Below are 23,567 nucleotides of genomic sequence, written 5' to 3' on the forward strand. Positions count from 1 at the left end.
ATCGCGATCGTCACTCGTTTATATTATTTCTCTGCATTCCTTTTGATTTTTGTCACACTATAAATAATATTTGATTGTAATCAGAAAGCTTATACGCGCAAGAAAAAATACTCTTACATACGATTCTCCACGAGTTCTTCTCATAAAAGACTAAAAAATGATCGAGATATATTATTTGCTCTCTTTTCTCCAGGAAAATCAAGCGCATCCCGAGAATCTTAGGCAAGATAAGGCAAATTGCGAAGACGAAATTATACGATACTTCTTTTAAGCCATCATCTATAATTATCACTTATGAGCATTTAAAATATTTATATATCTCTTAATTTTTTTTAACATTCAATATATTAGTCCCTTATCAAGAGAAAATACAAATATAATGTGTATGTGTGTATATGTGTGTAATGTATATACATATACATATATATCCTCGTTTATAAACCGTTTATCTGTTCAACATTCTTTGAAAAATATAATGAGATTTTTAGCTTACGCGTTCTTTCTATATATACGTTAGTCACCTAATCACAATTATCTAATCACGATAATTATTATATTTAAGATTCGCGCATTATGTAATCACGAAGATTCTTTTTTGGAATTTTATTAGAACTAGATAAAAGGTCCTATTTTTCGCAATCTATAACGAATAATGTCCTATCGATAATAATGAATAAATATCAATATCGGAAATTCGAATTCGAATTCATCGCGATTGGTACGTTAAAATTCTGTCTGCCTAATAATAATATGCGCCACGAAAAATTAATCTTTACTGTGTCTTTTACTCGCGAACGTGTTAAGCTCATTGTGTGCCCGCAACTATGTAAATGTGACAAAATTATGGTTCCTTTTCTCCATAATTCGATAAATTTGCGTACGATGAACATTCAAAGAACTATCTATATTTTATTGAATGGCATAAAGGACGATCATCTATTGCCAATTTTTGGATCCCTCGTCTTGTAAGGCGAATCCTGTATTGCATTGATTTTGTATTGCGAGTACGCTATATTCGAGATGATTTTTTCTAATCTCACAATATTCGCAAAAATGAGAATCGTGAAGAAAACAAATTAAATACTCAGATAATCCATTAACGTAAATGGTAAAGTCTCTTCTTTTTTTTGCAAAATTTGTGTCCCCTTTTTTGTAAATTTGTATCCTAAAATCTAAAGATACCGAAGCTTGTTTTATTAAGATTAAGCGCATCATAAAATGTCTCCGTAAGATTTGTCAATCAGGAAACTGCGCAATCGCAATGATTTGCACAGTTTTATCTTTCGTGTAATGTATGATAAAAGTTGAAACGGTATATTTATTCATAGACAAAGTCTTGTTTCGACCCTGGTCTTTCGACTCTTCTTCCTGCGAGCTTGGTATAAAATCTCGCGTTTCCATTCCATCCTTCATCTTATTTGATATCCGTATAACGAATAATTATTGATTGCATCCTGGCGATTCGAATTATTTCTACGCATATTTGTACGCACAAACTTAATCGCACTATATACTTTCATTCGAAAATTTGGCAGACTTACGACTAAACTGGATTTTTTTCACCGTGCCCATCCGTTAAACTTAGACTGCGAGCTGCGTGTTGACATTGGCGGACATCGTGGTCGCATCGACGTATTGCTGATGCTGCAGCATCGTCGTATTGTTGATGCAGTACGGCATTATCTTGCCGTGAAAGCAACTGCCAGCGGAACTGCTGTTGATTATGAGCAGCAAGAGACCCGAGACAGCAGCTAGGATGCCAGCAGTCATCAGACCGAGCGCCGGTAGCTTTTTGGGTGAGAGGATGGGCCCCTCCTCGAGCTTGAGGTAGCAGAGACCGGGCAGAACGTAGGCGAGCGGTACCGCAGCGAGGATACCATTCAGCTCGAGAACGACACCCAGGCAATCCGTCAACATGGAAATCAGGTACGCTGCGGATACTATCGTCAAAGTAATTATCAGGTACTTGCGGTCCGAATTGGGCACGTATGCCTCGTGCCCCTCCAATTCGTCTGTGCCCTTGATCGCCGTCAGGAGCACCTGAAAAGCGACGCAAGATGTAACATCATGCGATATTTGTGCAAATTTTTAGATATCCTGTGCGAAAAGGTGAGAAAAAGAGGAGAGGAGTTTACCTCACGCGTAACGAAGCACTCGATCGGAAAAGTGAGTAGTATGGTACCGCTGAACATGACTCTGGCAAAATTCATCAGATCGTCATCCCAGCAATAGTTTTCCATGAGATCACCCTGTACATACGACGTGAAAGTGGCATAGCCGACGATTCCAAAGGTCGCGGCGATGAGGAAGGACGTAAAGAGGGACCAGTGCGTCACCACATCCCATTTTTGTTGGGTCGCTCGTTCAATCGAGCCGTAAATTAGGAAGGTATTGTGATGGCACATGAAGGCAAACGCCATTATACCGATGGACGGAACGACCCCCGGAAAATTGGCGAATCTCCAACTGTCGCTCTGACTCGGACTGCAAATCAATCACGCCTATATGATTACACATAGCGATTTTATAGCGGGAACGCAATCATGCCTTTCTGTTTTCGGTAAGTGAAACTCTCGCTTACACCATAGCGGACATGGTGTCCATCCGAATGAAGATGGCGAGGAGGATGAATCCGACGCAGACCAGAGAGAGGAAAGAGATTTTCGCTAGTCGCGCGACGTTTCTGTAAAGACAAAGTGGGATAGTGATGCCGAGTGTCGCCAGAAGAATGACAATCTGTCGATGCGCGAGGATACTCGTCTCGTTTATTCCCGTTACTCTTATCAGAACTTTCGTCACTGTATCACCGACGACGACGTTGTAAGAGACCATTGCTGCAACGTTAAAAACACATTATTTTACACAAGAATAGAATAAGTACATCTAGAATATACTTTTTGTGTATACCTATGAACGGGTACATGAACTGCAACGCCGTGAGAATGTAAAATCCAGCGCGGCCGAAGCTTGCTCGCATTAAACCCTGGTAACTCATCTCGCCGCAGATGTGTCCGCTTCGCACCATAAGGATCAACGAGTAATCGGTCAAGACTGCTACCAAAATTAACAGAACGATTCCGAGACCGAAGCCAGCTTGGTGCAGAGCATACGGTATTCCTAAAAAGATTCGCATCCATCTTAATCTTTTAAGCTTGGCGAGTACCCATATGGCACAGAAATATTCAGTGTTTGCTGGTATCTAGATAAAATTATCTAGATAATTATCTAGATAAAGAAATGGATCATCTTTATCATTAACTAGATGAAGAAATACAAAGAATACAAAATCTTTATCTTTATCTTAGATAAAAAATATATGTCATCTTATCTAAAAATTGTCTAAGATGATGTTTTCATTATGCAAAAGAATTTTCCAGGCAAGCTTCTAAAAACCTATCTAAAATAGCTAAAATATATTTTTCATTTGGAAAATAATATTACAAATATACTTTATCTTGTACTTGTTTTACTTAAATTTGTGCAATGCATTAATGTTTATTTTATAAAAATGATATATGTATTGTTACACATTGATTATTATTAATATATTATATATTATAGATTATTATTAATATATTATATATTATAAATATATTATAAATATAAATTAATAAATAAATATTTATATCATATCGTTTATATACCTTTTTTATTATTTAAATATTCTTTAGGAAAAGAGAAAGAATATGTGTTTATGATTTTAATATCCCATTTATAATCTGCGTCACATTTTTTACAAATATTTATAGTCTTCTAAAATAAACAAAAATATCTAGATAATTATCTAGATTATCGCAATAATCATCTCATTTTTCATCTAGATTAAGTAAAAGCAAAATCATCTTTATCTCATCTAAGATAAATTTACGGATTTTTATCTTTATCTAGATAATTTTGAAATTATCTACAGCAAACACTGGAAATATTGCAGCAACATTGCAGAAATATTTCTTTGCAAGATTGCAACATTGCAGAAATGTTGCAAAATATTGCTGCAATATTGCAGCATTGTTACGGTGCAACATATTTGTGATATTAAAACGCGTTTTGCTACAAATGCAGACACCGTTTTAAATTTAATAAATAAACTTTGCAAATATAAAAAAATGTTTAAGAAACATAGAAAAAAATGCCTTTAAAAAAACATCTATTAATGTTTTTATTAGATGTTTCTTAAATATTTATCTCAACAATATTACATACAATTATTTTACGTACATTCGACACCAGAATATTTTATAATACGTGCAATAAATGAATTATTTCCTATTTACCCATTCAATTGAGAAAAATCTGTTTAATATTCTGAAACCCAATGAAGGGAGAGATTATTAAACCAGATTATTAAACAAATTATTTGTGAGGGTTCTACTCATTAGGATTCAGAAATATTGAGTAAATCAAGTTAATTTATCGCCAGAAATTAAACTGACACAAGACAAGAAATATAATTACTACATTAATCTTTTGTAGACCTTATATCCATCTTATTGTTAGATGAATTCGAATATGAGTTAGTTAAATTGGGTGTCGCCGCGTAGCGGCAAGTAAAGAAACACATGTTATACATTTTCGCTATGTTAAAACGTTGCTGCAACATTGCCAAAGTAATATTACAAAATAATGTTTCTGCATTATTGTTGCAACATTACACTGCAGTGAGCAATATTGTAACGTTGCAGCAAGCTTCTGTGCTTTATGGGTAAAGCAACATAAATTCTCCTGCCAGATAAACGTGTCTTTGTTTCTTTTTCTATCCTTATATCTTTCGAAATCATGAATTTCCAAATTTTCTATACATTGCGTAGTTTTGATTCTGAATTACCGATCACGCCGCTGCCGATGATGGAATTGATGAAGTTGAAGCTCGCGAGTGGCAGGCTACTAAATTTCCCGGATTCCTCTTCCTCTTCCTCCTGCGTAAACACGTGCTGACATTACCATAGTGCCCGTTTAACAAGCGCGAGGATACTGCCCATATATATGCGAATATATGGCGTAACGTTAATTAAGTAAAACATATCGCATATTCACGCGCGCTCGTGAATATTCCGCGAGAACGTTCATATATTTCGTTGCTGATGAATATTAATGGCACGAGTGCGAAAAGGCATTTCGAGAGAAGTGACGCTATATATGTAAAGTGTCGCGGGTGTTGTAAATTAGCACTCTCTCTCTCTCTCTCTCTCTCTTTTGTAGGCACGAGCTAAATAATTCCGGTAGCCAGTGGAATAATTTAGAGCGATACCGTAGTGTTAAGGGGCGATAAAAAAACGAAGATGATAGCGCACATGCCAAGTCGTGCTCTTTTGTAATAGGCCAATTGACGAATATCGAAAGTGCATCGCTCGCCGGTTGACCATCGGCACGTCAATTGTGGAAATTTCTGTTGCACAACTTTTAATCTCGGCTGTATCGCACGAGTCGGCCACGGATGAAACGAACGGAGCTTAGCGAGTTGTAGAACGAATTGTAGACTGAGGACAAGGCTTTTAATTAATCGTTTTTTAGCGCGATGAAATGAGGTGAAAAAGTGGAATGTGAAATATGTAAGTTCTTACCCCGACTAATCGCCTCATGTCATCGTAGGATTCCTCCGATGCGAGGCTGCCGCCCTGCCAAAGAGAATTTTCGAAAGGGTCAGCTGATAATATTATTAAAATGTGAAATATACAGGGTGGGCTATTTTAAGTGATCCACTCCAATAACTTTTTTATATTTGAATGTACAACAAAATGTTTCAAATAAAAGTTGCTTGACTTCGAGAGGGACAGAAGATGGGTGGCAAAAATTTGACCTTGGATAGTCATTTGAGGGTCACATAAAGGTTACTTTCAATTTCTTAAATGGAACCCCCTATTTTTCATTGCATATTCTTGTAGCTTATCTCGAGAGCTTTCCAAAACACTATAATTAAGTACCTTTTCATTAAGTACTTTTTGAGTTATAAGGCTTGAAATAATTTCTTAATTTTACATAAACCATAAAATATCTAGTAAACCATTCATTTTTCGATTATTTTACCTTCATACTTTTATGTACAAAATAATGAGAGGAATCAATTGGTGTAAAGAAAACACATAGTTGTTTTTAAGAAAAAATATGTAATTTGCAATTAACAATTCCATATTTTTTCTTAAAAACAACTGTATGTTTTCTTTACACCAATTGATTCCTTTCATTATTTTGTATATAAAAGTATGAAGGTAAGACAATCGAAAAATGAATGGTTTACTAGATATTTTATGGTTTATGTAAAATTAAGAAATTATTTCAAGCCTTATAACTCAAAAAGTACTTAATGAAAAGGTACTTAATTATAGTGTTTTGGAAAGCTCTCGAGATAAGCTACAAGAATATGCAATGAAAAATAGGGGGTTCCATTTAAGAAATTGAAAGTAACCTTTATGTGACCCTCAAATGACTATCCAAGGTCAAATTTTTGCCACCCATCTTCTGTCCCTCTCGAAGTCAAGCAACTTTTATTTGAAACATTTTGTTGTACATTCAAATATAAAAAAGTTATTGGAGTGGATCACTTAAAATGGCCCACCCTGTATATTCGATTCTTTTCTCAACAATTTAAAACACGCGTATCCCCTATTTTTAATTTCGCTCGTCCAGTTTATCGGTGTATCTCGGTGTAGCCTGCGTGCATTCATCCTTATTACACTGACAGCTAGTTTCATAGACTGATAACTCTATTTACAAGAGAGAGAATGTCAAAGAAGCTTGCGGAGATAATCACGGTTGAAATGAGCATATTGAACGAAATGTCATTGCGGAAATTTCTCACGGTAAATTGAATCTCCTGTCTCTGTTTTTCTTTTCTCTATCTCGAGGCGCCAACAAAAACTTCAATTAAAATAGCAATCTCTCGAAAACATCAAATCCATTCGCGCAAGAAGACCTATAATTATAGTTTTGGTCTTTTTTGTTCAGCTCGCACGATTGGTATGAAAATCTGACGAATTGCGAAACAGTAAATACATCTCCGCGCTTGTAATCGCGATGAAATTGGAATCAACAAAGTAGAGAAAGCCGTGTAACTTTCTCGTCGCAACTTTTTTTACATTAAAAAAATGCAGGATTAAAACTTTCGTTAAAGTAAATACGCGAAAGGGTCGCACGATAGGACTCAGTAATCGATGTTTATCCAATAGAGTATCCGAGAAACCTCCTAAACAGCACAAAAAGGCCAAAAGATGTCTTAGGCTTAAAGAATTTAAGACGTCTTCAAGTCGTCTTTTGGACATGTGTGCTGTCTGGGCTACCTGTCAAACGTAAACTGCTTGTCGAAGCTCGGGAAAAAGACAGAGACGTCAGGAAGAATCGTATCAGTCCTTTTGTTCGATTTCGAACGTGGTGATCTCTCTCTTTCGTATACCTGTGTTGCGCACCAGATTATCACACATATACAGGGTGTCCCAAAACACATAATCAATCTGTCAAAGACAGATTCCTGGGATCATTTGGCGACGATTTTTCCTCAGCGAAAATGTCGATAAAGGCCATCATTTTTTGCATGTTCCCGATTTTTGTCATCACATATCTTTGCAATTAAGCCTTAAATTAAAATTCAACTAAAGTAAACTCTATTTAAAATTAATCGAAGAATATGGTTTTTGTTAATATTTTATTTCCGCAAAGCTTAGCTTACGAAAAACCCCTTATTTTCAATCACTTATAATTCGAAAATTATTAGTGCCTCGACATTTTCGTTGAGGAAAAATCGTCTTCAGATGATCCCAGGAATCTGTCTTTGAAAGATTGATTATGAGTTTTGGGACACCCTGTATATAGGTACAGTTTAATACCGATTCCGAACGGCTCTAATTAGAGATTTTCATGGCAGGATTCTGCCTTCCGAGAAATGAGCGTATATAATTTTTCGGTTCTACCGGGAAATCGAATCCGAGACTCTCAGAAAGAATACGACACTGAAATTCATTTCTCCCCGCGTCTCGTTTAATGATCCGTCGTTTTGCGTGCACCGCGAGATAATTTCGCGGAAGTGGAAGGAAACCGGAAACGCCGGGGTCGGTCGACGTGGCAGACCGCATCCGGACACAAGGCAAGATAGACGCTTCTTAATTACTTTACTCACGTCCTCGAAGTTCTTCCTCGCGTCCAGGATGTAGCTCTTCTCGTTGACATCGTCGGACGCAGGGTGGGCCATCCTAGAAACGATCCTCCGTGCGGAGAAGGTGATTCTAACTAACGGGAGAAATGATAGCGCGAAAAAAACGTGCGAGAAACTTAAAGGGAAGGAACGAGGCTCGCGGGCAGGTCCGTGGACGTCTAAAGAGTTCCGGCCTATCTTCTCTACCCCTTCTTCAGTTTCCCGCCTCGCGTCTCTCCCCGCGGCGTGCGCATCTCTCTCTCTCTCTCTCTCTCTCGCTGCCTCCCTTATTCTCTCCCTCCGTTCTCCCTCGAACGCCCACGCACGCGCGCATATTTTCCCCCGTTTTCCCAATTTTATCTATTCGCTTTTGTCTCCCTATCATTGTCATCGAATCATGCTTCATAATTTTATTTCATTCTCTCTTTTATCATTCTATTTTCCTTCTTCTTGGAAATAAATTATATTGTTTAACCAACATACACGCCCACGTATCCGCACCCTCTATTCATACCCCCGTCCCTTCTTCCCACCCCTCTTCTCTCATTCACTATCTCCTCCCACCCTGATAACCCAACCCTTCCCCTCTTGTTTCCCCGGTTGATCGGCCGCGTCCTATTTCCTTTCTATTTCTCGTTCCATCGGAGTGCAATACGACTAGGACGAGTTTATTGATTCCATTGATGGAGTTCATCCTTGTTTACCGACTCTATTCTGCGTGTTCTTTCGTTGCGTGAGCTGCATAAGTCGCGCTCGCATATTTTCATATCAGATCGTTACAATACGCACAGCATGTATAATATTGGCTAGCGTATAAGCTTTGTACATCCGCATATATTACGCGCTAATCTAATCATCTCCTGATAATCTGATTATAAACAAGCGAATTCGATACACGGATTATTAAAATAGAGACCGGTTTCTAATAGTTTAATAATCTAACAGTTTCAATGCCCACAAAATTAGAGGAATGAAAATATCGAATGCCCTAAAAAGTGAAAAGTATTGCAATGGTGGACATAAAAATAAGAGAAAAAATTCATACAAAGAATTATGCAAAACATCCATTGACAACGTCGAGATACTTCGTGGTTGCCGGGAAATTCGAGCAATATCCGAATTTTTGAAAAAGTCAGACAATCTATGATGAGACGTGTTCATGAGACATGATTGAAGCTTGTATTCAAGTCAGAGGTAGTCATTTTGAGCACTTTCTGTTACCTTAACTATTTTAATTTCTGTTGAGAAATAAAAGAAGCTATAACTTGAAAACAAGATCATATCGGACATATGTTTATATGAACTTTTTCTCTTATTTTTGTATCCTGAATCCACCATTGCAATACTTCCCACTTTTTAGGATACACCCTGTATAACTAAAATAACGCATATAAATTTACTTACTAAATTACTCCTTACTAACACATCTATAAATCTATTAACGCAAATTTTGTCACTTCCCCTTATGAAGGAATTATTATTTATTCCCCTTATGGATTCTCTACAGATGTCGTAAAAGATTTTAAAAGCGTTAAAAAGACTGAATCTTTTGCAATCTTTTAAAATTATATTTACATTTGTACATATACATATTGTGTATTCACATAAAGCTCAGGTAACAATTTACAGATTCTCGGGAAGGAACTCGTTGAAAAAATTGTCTGAATGTAATTACTTTGTTGTACATCTTCATCTCCCTTTTTAGTCGTGAAATGATGGGAATTCTGAGAGACTTTATATTTAAAATATAGGAATATATATATTTTGGGACGCGGAAAACAACAAAAGTCCAAGATTTTTTTTGAACTGGGATTTTGATGCGCGAGAATTTTTTTATCGACATTTTTTTCTTGCGCTCTATTTTGGTTTTTTTTATATATACATGTAACAATTTGTCTTGATATTTGTCTCGCATTACAGACAGTCCTTTATTTGATTCGATAAAAACAGAAACACTCCTGCACGTTAATTTACTACGATTTAAACAGCGTCTTTATCTTCACAATTCGTTTGATCTGTAATTGTTGCGAAAAATGTTAATCTCGCATTTCAATGAAATATAAAGCAGTTATTCACAAGAAAAAAAAATAGAAAAAAAGTCGCACAAAGCGATAAGAAAAACGAATTTTAATCCGTTTCTTGCAACACGATTGGCTAAAAGTAATAACTCCATAGTCGTATACAGATTATATCTCTGATACACGATCAATTCAATCGAATATATATGTACCACATATATCATATATAGAAATAAAATTGAAATATAATCTAAATGATTGCGCATCCATATTCATTGATCATTGTTCGATTTGCAATATTCTTTTTGTGCATTCAATACGTTTTATTATATCAAATCGAGAAAATGCATAAAACGCTTTCGACCGATAGGCAATATGATAGTTTGAATAAAAATTTTAATAAAAATTATATAGCATTCTTTATACGTCAAATATAAACAAAGAGTTTGACAAATTATATTATTGTCAAAGCGACTAGATTGCAAGGTTTATTATCAAAGATATTTCCAAAACTTTCGAAATCGAGAATAATCTTCCATTACACATTTTCAAAGATATTGTTACCAGTTATAGGAAAACCCTATGCTGAAAAACCCTGCTGTCGTATTAATCAATCTCGCATCGCGAGGGGAACGCGCATTGGCAAGATGACAAAAAAAAAAAGATGTGAGTGTGAAATTCTGTAACAAAAATCTAATGAAAGCCGTACCTGAATATTATAAATGTGTATCTGATACCACGCCTTCAGATGTACCATGCAAGATCGGAAGTCAATTACACAGTCTCCATTCGTCGTGTCTGGATACCCAGTCCAGTGACAAAGTCAGATCGCTTTTCGCTAGATAATCATACAGATTCGCGTAGCCATGACTTTATCGGTAGTAAGCGACGCGATTTGTATTCGCGTAAGATTGAATTGGAATTACAATGTGTATGATTCCATTCGTGTCACGCATTGCCGGCCGATCGCAGAACATGACATGTAAGTACATTCTTGTCGAGACCCTTGGATACACGTGAAACCTCAGGAGAGCCTCGACGGGTCTGGACGCGGTACCACCACCCAACCGTTGTTTCCGGAAACGGCGGGTCCTATCGTTGGCGCGGCAGCGGCAGCAGCGGCGGCGGCAGCGGCGGCATTCGTCAACGCTCCCTTGATCCTCTGATCCTTCATGATCTCCAATTGCCGCTGTAGGTTGTAACATAGTTTCAGCAATGACTCCTGAAAATTTTAATCGTAATAATTCTCGGGATTGATGACTCAAGGAGAATTCTTGAAGAATTCTCCTTGAGGCTTTTCTTGAGAAAGGCCTTTCTTGAAGAAAGGTAATGCTATCGATGAGAATCTCATCTGTGGGAATCTAAGTTAATATACGGAATAAAAAGAGGAAAACCTTTTCATCTTCGAGCTCTCGCAACTCCTGCTGTTGTCTAAGACTGTCGAGACTCAAATTCTTCAACATCTCGTTCTTGTGCTGGCTCAACAACGCTATCTCCGTTTGCACCTTGAGATACTCCTGCGCTATCTGCTTGTGCTCCTCGAAGATCTCTCGCGAACGTTTGCACGTGTCATCGGGCGTAAGAGGTCTCAGGTCGGCGTCCAACAGGCGACAGACGTTACCCAAATCTTCGCTCGTAGTGCTGCTACCTACGGCATCGCAATACGTAGAATTTATTACGGATCGAAAATAACATTATTTTCATCAGTGATATTGAAATCTTAAATTTGGAAGCTTAGGCAACTTATCTCTTTCATAATATTATACATAAATTATGTATTTTTATTGCGTGTCCATGAAATCTCGAGAACTGTGGCATCTGATCAAACTACCGCGCGCTTATTTTACCGCCTACTCTTACTAATCTTATACAGAGATTTCCCTATGACTTGAAATACAAGCAATATTAAGCAAGCGACTTTGCGCGGAGAATCTAATGTATACTAACGCAGTAGGACCCAGCAGCGCTTGAGAGTGTCGGTGCCGACGATTTCCGGATAGTCGTCGCACATGTCGATCTTCCTAAGTAACTGCCACTCTCTGGCGCGAGTTGCAGTTACACCGACGACGTTTTAACGTCCACGATTATCCTCCGATCCCATCAGCATAATTCCTTCGTTTTCGTGAATCAGGGAGATTGGCTTTCTAGGGAGATAAGATAAGGATCCTCGGAGATGGTGAGTCTTGTTGGCTACGATAGCGATATCAGGAATCTCAACGTGATGATTGCGAGAGGTGGGTTGTTATCACGGTTGATATCGCTTTCTATAACGTTTTATTTCAATGGAATGATCCGGGAATGACCGTGTCAAGTGGGATCAATTCCCGGTCGGATCGATCGGATATGTCCTCGATAAAATCGAGATCGTATTGCGCGCTTAGCGAACCCGCGCGATCGACGGGACGTGCTCGTCCGTAGGGAGTCGGCTCTCTACTAAACAAACGCACGTCTATATTGGGGATGCTGACTCAACCACACCTGCTTCTAAATATCCCCCACCCTGGCTCTTTGACGAGGAACACCGCAGAGCTCGTATACACGGAGCCAAGAACAAAACGCGCTCCGCGGCTTGATTCATCCTCGAGAGAATCTCACGTCTGCTTCTCTTTTTTTTTTCTTCTTACTCCTCTTGTCGTCTCTTCTTCTTCTCTTTCATCTCCCTCCTCCCTTTGCTCCTCATATTGCTTTTGCCTCTTTTCAGCCTCTCTCTCTTTCTCTCCCCTCCTAACGTTCTTCCGCTATTTCCACAATCGCCTCTGCTGCTCCTCGCTCGTCCTCTTCGTCGTCGTCGTCGCAACGTGCCAATCAAAAGCGAGTCACACGTCCTACCGATTAGTCGTCAGTTAAATTTAGTGCACGCGACACTCGCTATTGCGGTTACACGGGCCCTTTGCCAGGATACACCGGCAAACTTCGTCGATCGACGAACTCTCGATGAATATAGTATGTCGAGCTCGTTTCTTTCTTACCGCTCTTTCGATTGATCACTATCAATTTATCTGTACGCTAATCAGTGTTTGCTGGTATCTAGATAAAATTATCTAGATAATCATCTAGATAAAGAAATGGATCATCTTTATCTTTAACTAGATGCAGAAATACAAAGTATCTTTATCTTTATCTTAGATGAAAAATATATGTCATCTTATCTAAAAATCGTCTAAGATGACGTTTTCATTATGCAAAAAAGTTTTCCAGGCAAGCTTCTAAAAATCTATCTGAAATATATAAAATATATTTTTTATATTATTATTATTAATATATTATAAATATATTATTATTATATTATTAATATTTTATAAATATATTATAAATATATTATAAATATAAATTAATAAATAAATATTTATCATATCATTTATATATCTTTTTACTATTATTTAAATATTCTTTAGGAAAAGAGAAAGAATATGTGTTTATGATTTTAACATCCCATTAATAATCTGCGTCATATTTTTTACAAATATTTATAGTCTTCTAAAATAAACAAAAATATCTAGATAATTATCTAGATTATCGCAATAATTATCTCATCTTTCATCTAGATTAAGTAAAAGCAAAATCATCTTTATCTCATCTAAGATAAATTTACGGATTTTTATCTTTATCTAGATAATTTTGAAATTATCTACAGCAAACACTGACACTAACATATCATTTCACGCGAGAAAGTACTTTTGATTCTTATATATAGGGTGTCCCAGTTATCTTCCGTCATCTTTCAAAGACAGATTCCTGGGATCATTTGAAGACGATTTTTCCTCAGCGAAAATGTCAATGAAGGCCATCATTTTTTGCATGTTCCCGTTTTTTGTCATCATATATCTTTGCAATTAAGTCTTAAATTAAAACTCAACTAAAGTAAACTCTATTTAAAATTAATCGAAGAATGTGGTTTTGCTAATATTTTATTTCTGCAAAGCTTAGTTTACGAAAAACCCCTTATTTCCAATCACTTATAATTCGAAAATTATTAGTGCCTCGACATTTTCGTTGAGGAAAAATCGTCTTCAGGTGATCCCAGGAATCTGTCTTTGAAAGATGACGGAAGATAACTGGGACACCCTGTATAACGTTATAATATTTACGTGGACATACATATACATCTATAAGCTTTTTCAAAATTGCAATTTACATACAATTACAAATAGATGTAAATTATCGGAAAAGAAAAATATTTAATCACTGCTAACGAATCCTGATTTAGCAATATTCCATAAACGGGATAATTATTGCGCGTGCATAATAATTATGACAAATCGCATACACGCATAAACGCATTATGCGTGTTAGTCAGAGCAGGAGAGGGAGACGCCCAGAGTCGAAGAAGGCGCCCGGTGACTCAGCCACAGTGCTTAGTATTCTAGGCCGAAAATAATCTACTTCGTGTACCACAAAGCGCTACTCCGTAAGCTCAAAACGCATGCTCACGTTGAGGCATTGTATGCCATTAAAACGTCCCGCGTTATTCCGCGTATTAGTCACATACTTTTAGGGTCTCTCAAATCTTTTTTAAGGACACCTTTTTAGGACACTCTCTTTCGATGTTTTCGTAAATTATATCGAAAAAGTTATCAGAATTTTTCTTTCTTATCCTATATCGGTCAGTTCTATTGCGAATCAAATATCTATGTCATATTTGTAAATGTTAGATGTATAACATCATTATGTAAATATAAAAAATCTTCTATCTTTCTCGATATTTTAATTTCCTTTGTCAAAAATAGACATGATTCGATGATATTTTAATTTCCTTTGTCAGAAATAGACATGATTCGTGGAACAACTTTAACATCGTAGTTATAAATCATACATTGATCGCCTTATAAAGCCTAGATAATTCTTGCTAATGTCTATAATGTTTTTGGCAATATGCCTTCTCAACGCGACAAGAGACAAGTCTCACATAGACAGCCAGTTTGGTGCCGTAGCCCCTTGTGATCTTTTTCCGGCACCTATTCTGAGAAGGGCTCGGGTACGTATTCGCGAGTACATGTCGCGCAAAACTCTACTCATTCGCGATTAAATCGAAACAATACCATATTTGTATGCATTATACAATATCAATCAATTAAAATCAAAGCTATACTTTATGTCATCTAAAATTTAAAAGTTTATCAAAAAGATTATACATATGTGATATATAAATTAGAAAAGATTATACATATGTGATATATAAATTAGAATTAAGAATTAAAAATTATTTCAATATCAATTGATAAATCGACATTATGTAAAAATAATATTTATGTGTTCACTTTCTAACAAGTCAAATTTACATCACACTTACTTTGAATATTTTTCTTCGTTTTCTGTACCACTTTATCTAATCCGGCCATATTATTTGGAATTTCCCAAGATGTTTCAGAAGAGCTCGGTAAATCCCAAGAGTGCTGCAAAAAATGCAATAATGTATAAATTGTCTTTAATAGAAATATATGTATTATATCTTTAACAGAAATATACAGGATGTCTCATTTTAATTTTCCCAGGCAAATATTTCGGAAAATGATGAAAAATCGAAAAAATGTTTCAGACAAAAGTTGTGTATATATATATATATATATATATATATATATATATATATATATATAGATACACACATACATACATACATACATATACAGGATGTCTTATTTTAATTTCCCCAGGCAAATATTTCGGAATATATATATATATATATATATATATTCCGAATATATATATATATATATATATATATACACGTATATGTGTATATACAGGGTGTCCTAGACCACCCATACGCCCCTTTTCTTTCAAAAACTAAGCATTTTAGAGAAAAACGTTTTGGACAAAAATTGTATGGTTTTGAGGGAAACATAAGATGGTGTCATTGGTTTGACCTTGGATGGCATCGTTAAGGTCAGGTCAAGGACACCTTTAATTTCTTAAATGGAACCACCTATTTTTTATTGCATATTCTTATAGCTTATGTCGACAGCTTTCCAAAACACTATAATAAAGTATTTTTTCATCAAGTACTTTTCGAGTTATAAGGCTTGAAATCACTTCTTAATTTTACATAAATCATAAAATATCTTATAAAATATTCATTTTTCGATTATCTTACCTTAATACTTTTATGTACAAAATAATGAGAAGAATCAATTGATATAAAGAAAACACATAGTTACTTTTAAGAAAAAATATTTAATTGTTAATTACAAATTACATATTTTTTCTTCGAAATAACTGTGTGTTTTCTTTACACCAATTGATTCCTCTCATTATTTTGTACATAAAAATATTAAGGTAAGATAATCGAAAAATGACTATTTTACAAGATATTTTATGGTTTATGTAAAATTAAGAAATGACTTCAAGCCTCATAATTCGAAAAGTACTTCATGGAAAAATAATTTATTATAGTGTTTTGGAAAGCTCTCGAGGTAAACTACAAGAATATGCAATGAAAAATAGGTGGTTCCATTTAAGAAATTAAAGGTGTCCTTGACCTGACCTTAACGATGCCATCCAAGGTCAAACCAATGACACCATCTTATGTTCCCCTCAAAACCATACAATTTTTGTCGAAAACGTTTTTCTCTAAAATGCTTAGTTTTTGAAAGAAAAGGGTGTAGAAAAGTGTATGGGTGGTTAGGACACCCTGTATGTGTGTGTGTGTGTGTGTGTGTGTGTGTGTGTGTGTGTGTGTGTGTGTGTGTGTGTGTATTTCAATATGTACGAGGAGAAATTGAAAAGTTTCCGATTAAGAAAATAACATTTCTTGGGGCAAAATGAGATTTATTTCTCAACATAGTCTTCTTTGAATACATTTATTCTAATATTTTTCTGGATTTTTCATGCCTTCGGTGAAATAAGATTTTCCAAATAGGAATTTACAGAATTGACTAAAGCAGAATTCCAGATGGCTATTTTTTCAAATTTGTGAAGAGAAAAAAGTCACTTGAGGCTAAATTTGGAAAATACTGGATGAGGAAACAAAATTCATAAATTACGCAATTATGCGATTTTTCCTCTACTGTCGATAAATTGCAATAATAATAATAAATAATAAATTGATCAATTGAAAGTCAATTTGAAAGACTAGTACAAAAAAACTAAATGTGAGAACGTGTGTGAGAAAATGTGAGAATCTAAAAATTTTATTTAAGTAGATGTTTGACAGCTATTTATCGAATTGTTATAGAATTATGATATACAAACTGTTCTTTGTTGGTCAGGAAACTTTTCAATTTATCTACGTGCGTGCGTGTGTGTGTGTGTGTGTGTGTGTGTGTGTATAATACATCGATTTAAAAATATAAATAAAAAATAATCAAAAGGAAGATATTATTACATAGAAAAAAATTACGAAAAGAAGAAATATACAAATGAAAATAATAGAAAAATAAGATTATTAAAACTCGTACTCAATGAAATTACCAACCGGATCGCACTCCACATGTAACGGAGCAAAATTGCAATTTGTGCGTTGTAGCGCGGCGAACTTGTCATCGTATGCCGTCGGTATTGCTGCATTTTGCGAGATCGACGATTTGGCGTGTTCTAAATTACTATCCACATTCCCAGGAAAATGATTATTCGATATCGGACACTCGTCAGGCACTCGTCGAAACTCTAAATTATTTGGTCGTGGCGAGAAACTTTTCGGCATGTCGCCGAATGGCGTTGCGTGATATAATTCAAAAGGCAATGATTTCTCTATATTAGAGCATTTGTTAGCTTTTTCTAAGGGCTTTGGAATTGTACAAATAGTACCGTTTGCAACGGAACCATTCATCCCAGAATCTAATGTACTGGCTATATCTAATGTATCTTCCCTCGATGCATCATTCTCATCTATATTATCAGCTTCGCTACCTGTAATACAATATATTTATGTATGTATATATTTGTGCAATAATATTATTTGAGCAGATATAATATATATTCCATATTTGTGTTTATAATAATGTTCACACACACACACACACACACACACACACACACACACACACACACACACACACACACACACACACACACACACACACACACACACACACACACACACACACACACACACACACACACACACACACACACACACACACACACACACATACACAGGGTATCCCAGTTATCTTCCGTTATCTTTCAAAGATAGATTTCTGGGATCATTTGAAGATGCTTTTTCCTCAGCGAAAATGTCAATGAAGGCTATCATTTTTTGCATGTTCCCGATTTTTATCATCATATATTTTTGCAATTAAGTCTTAAATTAAAACTCAATTAAAGTAAACTCTATTTAAAATTAATCGAAGAATGTGATTTTGTTAATATTTTATTTCTACAAAGTTTAGTTTACGAAAAACCCCTTATTTCCAATCACTTATAATTCGAAAATTATTAGTGCCTCGACATTTTCATTGAGGAAAAATAGTCTTCAAATGATCCCAGGAATCTGTCTTTGAAAGATGATGAAAGATAACTGGGACACCCTGTATATATATATATATATATATATATATATATATATATATATATAATATATTTAAAAAATTAAATTATGTATTATAAACATACTTAAAGAATATTCAATAGGTTCTAAATGGGGATTGAAAAATTCTGATAGCTTGGTCATTATCCTTACTACCTCGTCCATGGAAGGTCTTTCCTCAGGTATTTTCTGCCAACATCTTGAAAAATATAGAATACATAGTCTATATAACATAGTTATATAGACATGGAGAAATAGATCTTATCTACTATATATTACACAATTGTATATTTTTTTATACTATTTATCATTTTTAAACAAATAATTTATATTTGAGCATTAAAGATCTGCCTGTTTTATGTAGAAATATTTCCATATAAATTTTGATTTCATAAAAATCTTATAAAATAAGATATTAACTGTGCTGTTTCCTCAATAGAAATTCTCACCTGGTCATAAGATCTTCGATTGGTTTCGGGCATCCTTCTATTAAAGGAGGCCTTTGTCCTACATGAACAGCCCACATTATCCTAAAGGCTGAAACGCCCAATGGCGCAAGGTCATCAAAGGGCTTTTGACGTGCTAAAACTTCCCACAAAATAATACCCCAACTAAATACATCACACTTCTCCGTATATTTAGATCCTTCAAATACTTCTGGTGCCATCCATGCGGCTGACCCTTTATTATTAGTCATGTATGTGTGTAAATCACAGGCTGTGCCAAAATCACAGATCTTAAGCATCTGTCCACCCATAATTAATAACAGATTAGGTGGCTTTAGATCTCTGTGAAATAAAATTTGTCAAGTTTTCTCTAGTTCTCAACAGACACACTATCAGGAGTTTCAAAACATAATTTTCTTTACCTGTGTATCAATGGTTTTGGTTTCATATTATGAAGATACGCAACTCCGCGTGCACACTGAAGAGTCCAACTCATAGCATGACTAGTAGTATAATGCGGTTGCGGATTACAATGCAGTACTGTAAGCATAAATGGAAATTTTTGTAGAATTAACGTGTGTTATAATTGAAGGCAAATAATCGGTAGATTTCTTAATTATAATATTACCATTATACAATGATCCACCTTCTGCATACTCCATAACCAAGCATACTGGATTTTTGGTACACGCACCGTACAGTTTAACAATATTGGGATGGGCAACTCTGGATAGTTGTCGAACTTCCACGGTGAAGGCTTTTCTTTCTCCTTCCGAATTTATGTGTTTCACAGCGACATCTTGTCCTCTCCACCGTCCTTTCCAGACGACTCCAAAGGAACCTTTGCCTACTACCTATGGTCGAATATAATTTGAGAATAAATCTCAATTAATATATTAGATCAACAGGTTTGCGCGTTACAAGCAACTATCATTTAGCAAAATGCGCTTCTTCCAAGAGTGCACTTCCTCGTACAAGAATACAGTCGCTCTCTGGTTTGAGGTTATCTATTTAATAAGTCGATTATAGCGTGAAAATGATAGAAATACGAAACGAAATTCAATCGCAAGAATCAACGATCGGCCTGTTATTGAAGCATTTCAAGAAAGAAACGTTTTCTGAAGTTTATCACGATGATTAAAGAAAATACGAATACATTGGAAGAACTACCTGCTCAGTTTTGATTTCATTATAATCGATTTCCTCAACGAACTGCTGCTGATGGCCGATTATCTCTTTGCTCGCCATCGCACACAGTCCAGGTCACATGATTTTCAGGGCACATTTAACCAACGAGTTGCGAGTCCGTGAGTGTGTTTATCGAAATTAAGCTTCAAACAACCTCGCAGATCGCCATTTTCCAGTATCGAGTCGAAGGACATTGCTATTCTCTTTCCTCTTCGATTTGATTGGCTCCGATTGGAGCAAAACGAGTGAAGCACTTTTCGCGCGAAATTGGCCGCATTTTAGTGCGTTCGAAAATATGTTTGGTTGGTGTTGGGAAAAAAGATAAAGTTGGCAGTATTGAAAACTCCCAGTGCTGCGTTTCGTTTCTCCCACTGGGACACAGACATGGACGTAAGAAATACTGGACAGAGCATAAAGTACTCTTTTAGACGAGGGGAGTGAAATCTGAGGGGTAAGGGGGTTTATTGTCGCGGCCATCTTAGATGCATCAGATTTAGCGTCTATTTTCACGTCGCACGGACGTAAATCGAATAAAATATGAGAGATTCCGTGAAATCATCTATCATCTGAAATCGCTGTGTTATTCCGAATCATTTTTAAATATTAAGAAATTCAAAAATATCACACTCCGTGAAATTAATATCCGTCGTCATCTTACCATAGACATCTTACATGCCTCATATTCCGTTGCAGTAGACATTTCTTTCCCCTCACCCTTTGAGCTTCACCCCCGCAGCAATACACTCTGTCCAGTATTTCTTACGTCCATGGACACAGATATCTATACTATAACTAGATCGCTAACTTCCATTGATTTTGTACATAAAAAGTGTCCCCGAAAACCATATAATATGGCGGCCGCGCATGCGTAACGTTGGTGGAAAATTAATATGGCGGACATCTGTCGCTAGTTTGAGTGATGTAAATATATAAAATTTTCATTTTACTTTTTGCGTCAATTTATTGTTAGTGCAAGACACAAACTGTGGATATCGTTTGTTGGTGTATAATAATAATAATTCTTGGTGTCTTGATTTAAATATTTAGTTCAAATATGCCTATAGCATGTAGCGTTAAAGGGTGTAAAAAAAAGTCTATGGAAAAAACATTCCAAGATAACATTTCATAGGTAAATGTAATCTATTATAATTATTTATCTATAATTAATGAAGTTTTATTATATAAGTCAATCAAAGTTTTATAGTTTAAACTTTACAATAACAATGCAAATGTATAATTCTTCTGGTTATATATAATCTTTTTTATAATGCACTCTCAAAAGTGGATATATATTCTAATAATATAATTTTAGATTTCCATCTAAAAATGAAAATTGTTTTAAATATTGGATTTATAGCCACTGGAATTGATGGTTTGGATTCGAATGTACGAGTATGCAGTTTACATTTCACAAATAATAATTATTTTATTCATACAAAGCATGTAAATAGAAAGTTTCTGAAATCTGATGTATTTCCAACACAATATGTTCATAAAAACATAAACTAAATGCTACAAGATAAAGGAAATAAAATCAACAAAGTAAGTAACATTATTTTAAGTATGAATATTTTTTACTCATTATTTTTTACCTTTCTTCGTGAAGGTCAAAAATTCCCTGACACCCTGTATATTACATAATGAACAGTATAAAAAAAAATGTATTTATCACAGATAATAAAAATGACACATCCTCACACACACACATTAATGAAGAACAAAATGATAAGCTCATTGATGAAGAAGAAGCTAACATAAGCAAAGTAATGTCATACTCAATGATGAACAAAAATGATAAGCCCATTAATGAAGAAGTTAACCAAAATAATGTCATGTTTATTAATGAGCAACAAGTTGAACAAAATGATGTTATGCTTATTGATGAGCAACAAATTGAGCAAAATGATGTTATGCTCATCGATGAGCAACAAGTTGACTAAAATGATAAGCCCATTGATAAGGAACAAAATGATGTTACTTCTATATCAAAATGTATACATTCTTTTAAATTAAAAGCAATTGTTTTAATGTATATACATATATGAATTTATAACTATTTAATTATCTTTAATATGTTACAGGTTTAAATTGTGAGAAGTTATCTGCAGAGAATGAAATATTGAAACAGAAAATAATAGACCTAAAAATATTACTGGAAGAACGATTAGAGCAACAAGCCAGCATGTTTAATATTATTATTAATAATAAAGAAGTTGCATTAAAACAAAGCTTGGAATCAAAGAAAAAGCACAATAGAGCTTTAATTAAAAGCATACAACAACAAAAAATACAATAAAATACAATTTTTAAGTTGAAAATTTAAATATTTAAAATTATTCAACTTATATTGACAATTACATATTGTATATGCAAATATAAAATAATTTAGTTTTAAAGACAATTGGGGAAAACTTAATTTCTTTTTAATCTTGTAATACATATACACGATTAAAAAATATGTAAAGATATTAAATTTTCTCTCAATTGTCTTTAAAACTAAATTACTACTTTATATTTGCGTATATATAATGTATAGTTGTTAATGTAAGTTGAATAATTTTAAATGTATTTAAGTGTTTATCTGAACAATTTTTTATTTTTATATGATTATATCTTTTTATATAATTATATTTTTTCACATTTTAAACTTTTTATTTTATTATAAAATAAATATAAATAAATATAAATATATATAAATATAAATATATATATATATATTACATGATGTATTATAAAATAAATATAAATAAATATAAATATATATAAATATAAATATATATAAATATAAATATATATATATATATATATATATATATTACATGATGTATATGCATATATATATATACATATACATTGTGACCGTGAAATTTCTTATTTTTCTAAACGGGAAAATTATTGAGAGAACCGATGGTGTTGGTCCACGGCACACTTTCGGCACGATCGCCCTCCGTCGACTCGGCGGTCGCAAAATAAAAGCAAGAAATTTTGGGCGCCCGGCGCGACTATTCGCGCCGCGCGAAACGCTAATTAATCGCGAAGAAAATCGGAGGACCGATCGTGACGGCCCGAAATCTCGGCAGCTCACGCAAACGATGTCGGTAGAGGCGTGGAGTTCGCGAAGAGCGGAGGAAAGGAAGTCGAGAACGGTTGTAAACACTGAGAGAAAACTAATAGTAATCATAAAAAATTCATAACATATATTTTGTCGAGAAAAGAAAATCGAGTAAAATAAAAATGTATTTAATCATATGGTTGCCATTTAGATATAAATTCACGCGCACAACCAGTCGTAATTCGGTGGAATTTGTCGTTTTATATTAACGGCGGCG

The 23,567-nt window shown here is 34.8% G+C and overlaps 2 protein-coding genes across 4 annotated transcripts; both read right to left on the bottom strand.

Annotated features, from left to right (window-relative positions):
• Positions 1 to 318: 318 nt before the first annotated feature.
• On the bottom strand, positions 319 to 9,544 carry LOC105256051 (putative sodium-coupled neutral amino acid transporter 11). 2 transcript variants are annotated; one of them, XM_011265689.3, is made up of 7 exons: positions 8,108 to 9,544; positions 5,562 to 5,615; positions 4,826 to 4,916; positions 2,908 to 3,117; positions 2,582 to 2,834; positions 2,136 to 2,484; positions 319 to 2,040 (listed from the first exon to the last, which is right to left on the bottom strand). In XM_011265689.3, exons 1-7 carry the CDS (start codon positions 8,177 to 8,179, stop codon positions 1,582 to 1,584), a joined length of 1,488 nt encoding a protein of 495 aa, XP_011263991.2. In that variant the 5' UTR covers positions 8,180 to 9,544; the 3' UTR covers positions 319 to 1,581. The 2 variants fall into 2 exon arrangements, with proteins under 2 accessions (XP_011263991.2, XP_025264130.1); XM_025408345.1 differs by lacking the exon at positions 5,562 to 5,615.
• Positions 9,545 to 9,696: 152 nt separating this feature from the next.
• On the bottom strand, positions 9,697 to 20,439 carry LOC105256050 (mitogen-activated protein kinase kinase kinase 7). 2 transcript variants are annotated; one of them, XR_889570.3, is made up of 10 exons: positions 20,221 to 20,439; positions 19,679 to 19,904; positions 19,473 to 19,590; positions 19,054 to 19,392; positions 18,691 to 18,803; positions 17,552 to 17,985; positions 15,431 to 15,533; positions 11,535 to 11,788; positions 10,850 to 11,362; positions 9,697 to 10,137 (listed from the first exon to the last, which is right to left on the bottom strand). XR_889570.3 is itself a non-coding variant. In XM_011265688.3 (9 exons), exons 1-9 carry the CDS (start codon positions 20,296 to 20,298, stop codon positions 11,165 to 11,167), a joined length of 1,863 nt encoding a protein of 620 aa, XP_011263990.2. In that variant the 5' UTR covers positions 20,299 to 20,439; the 3' UTR covers positions 10,147 to 11,164. The 2 variants fall into 2 exon arrangements, 1 of the variants encoding a protein (XP_011263990.2); XM_011265688.3 differs by lacking the exon at positions 9,697 to 10,137 and having other exon boundaries at positions 10,147 to 11,362.
• Positions 20,440 to 23,567: the final 3,128 nt, after the last annotated feature.

The sequence above is a fragment of the Camponotus floridanus genome, unplaced genomic scaffold (genome assembly GCF_003227725.1).
Source record: "Camponotus floridanus strain SB8 unplaced genomic scaffold, Cflo_v7.5 scaffold200, whole genome shotgun sequence".
NCBI classification, from domain to species: Eukaryota; Metazoa; Arthropoda; class Insecta; order Hymenoptera; family Formicidae; genus Camponotus; species Camponotus floridanus.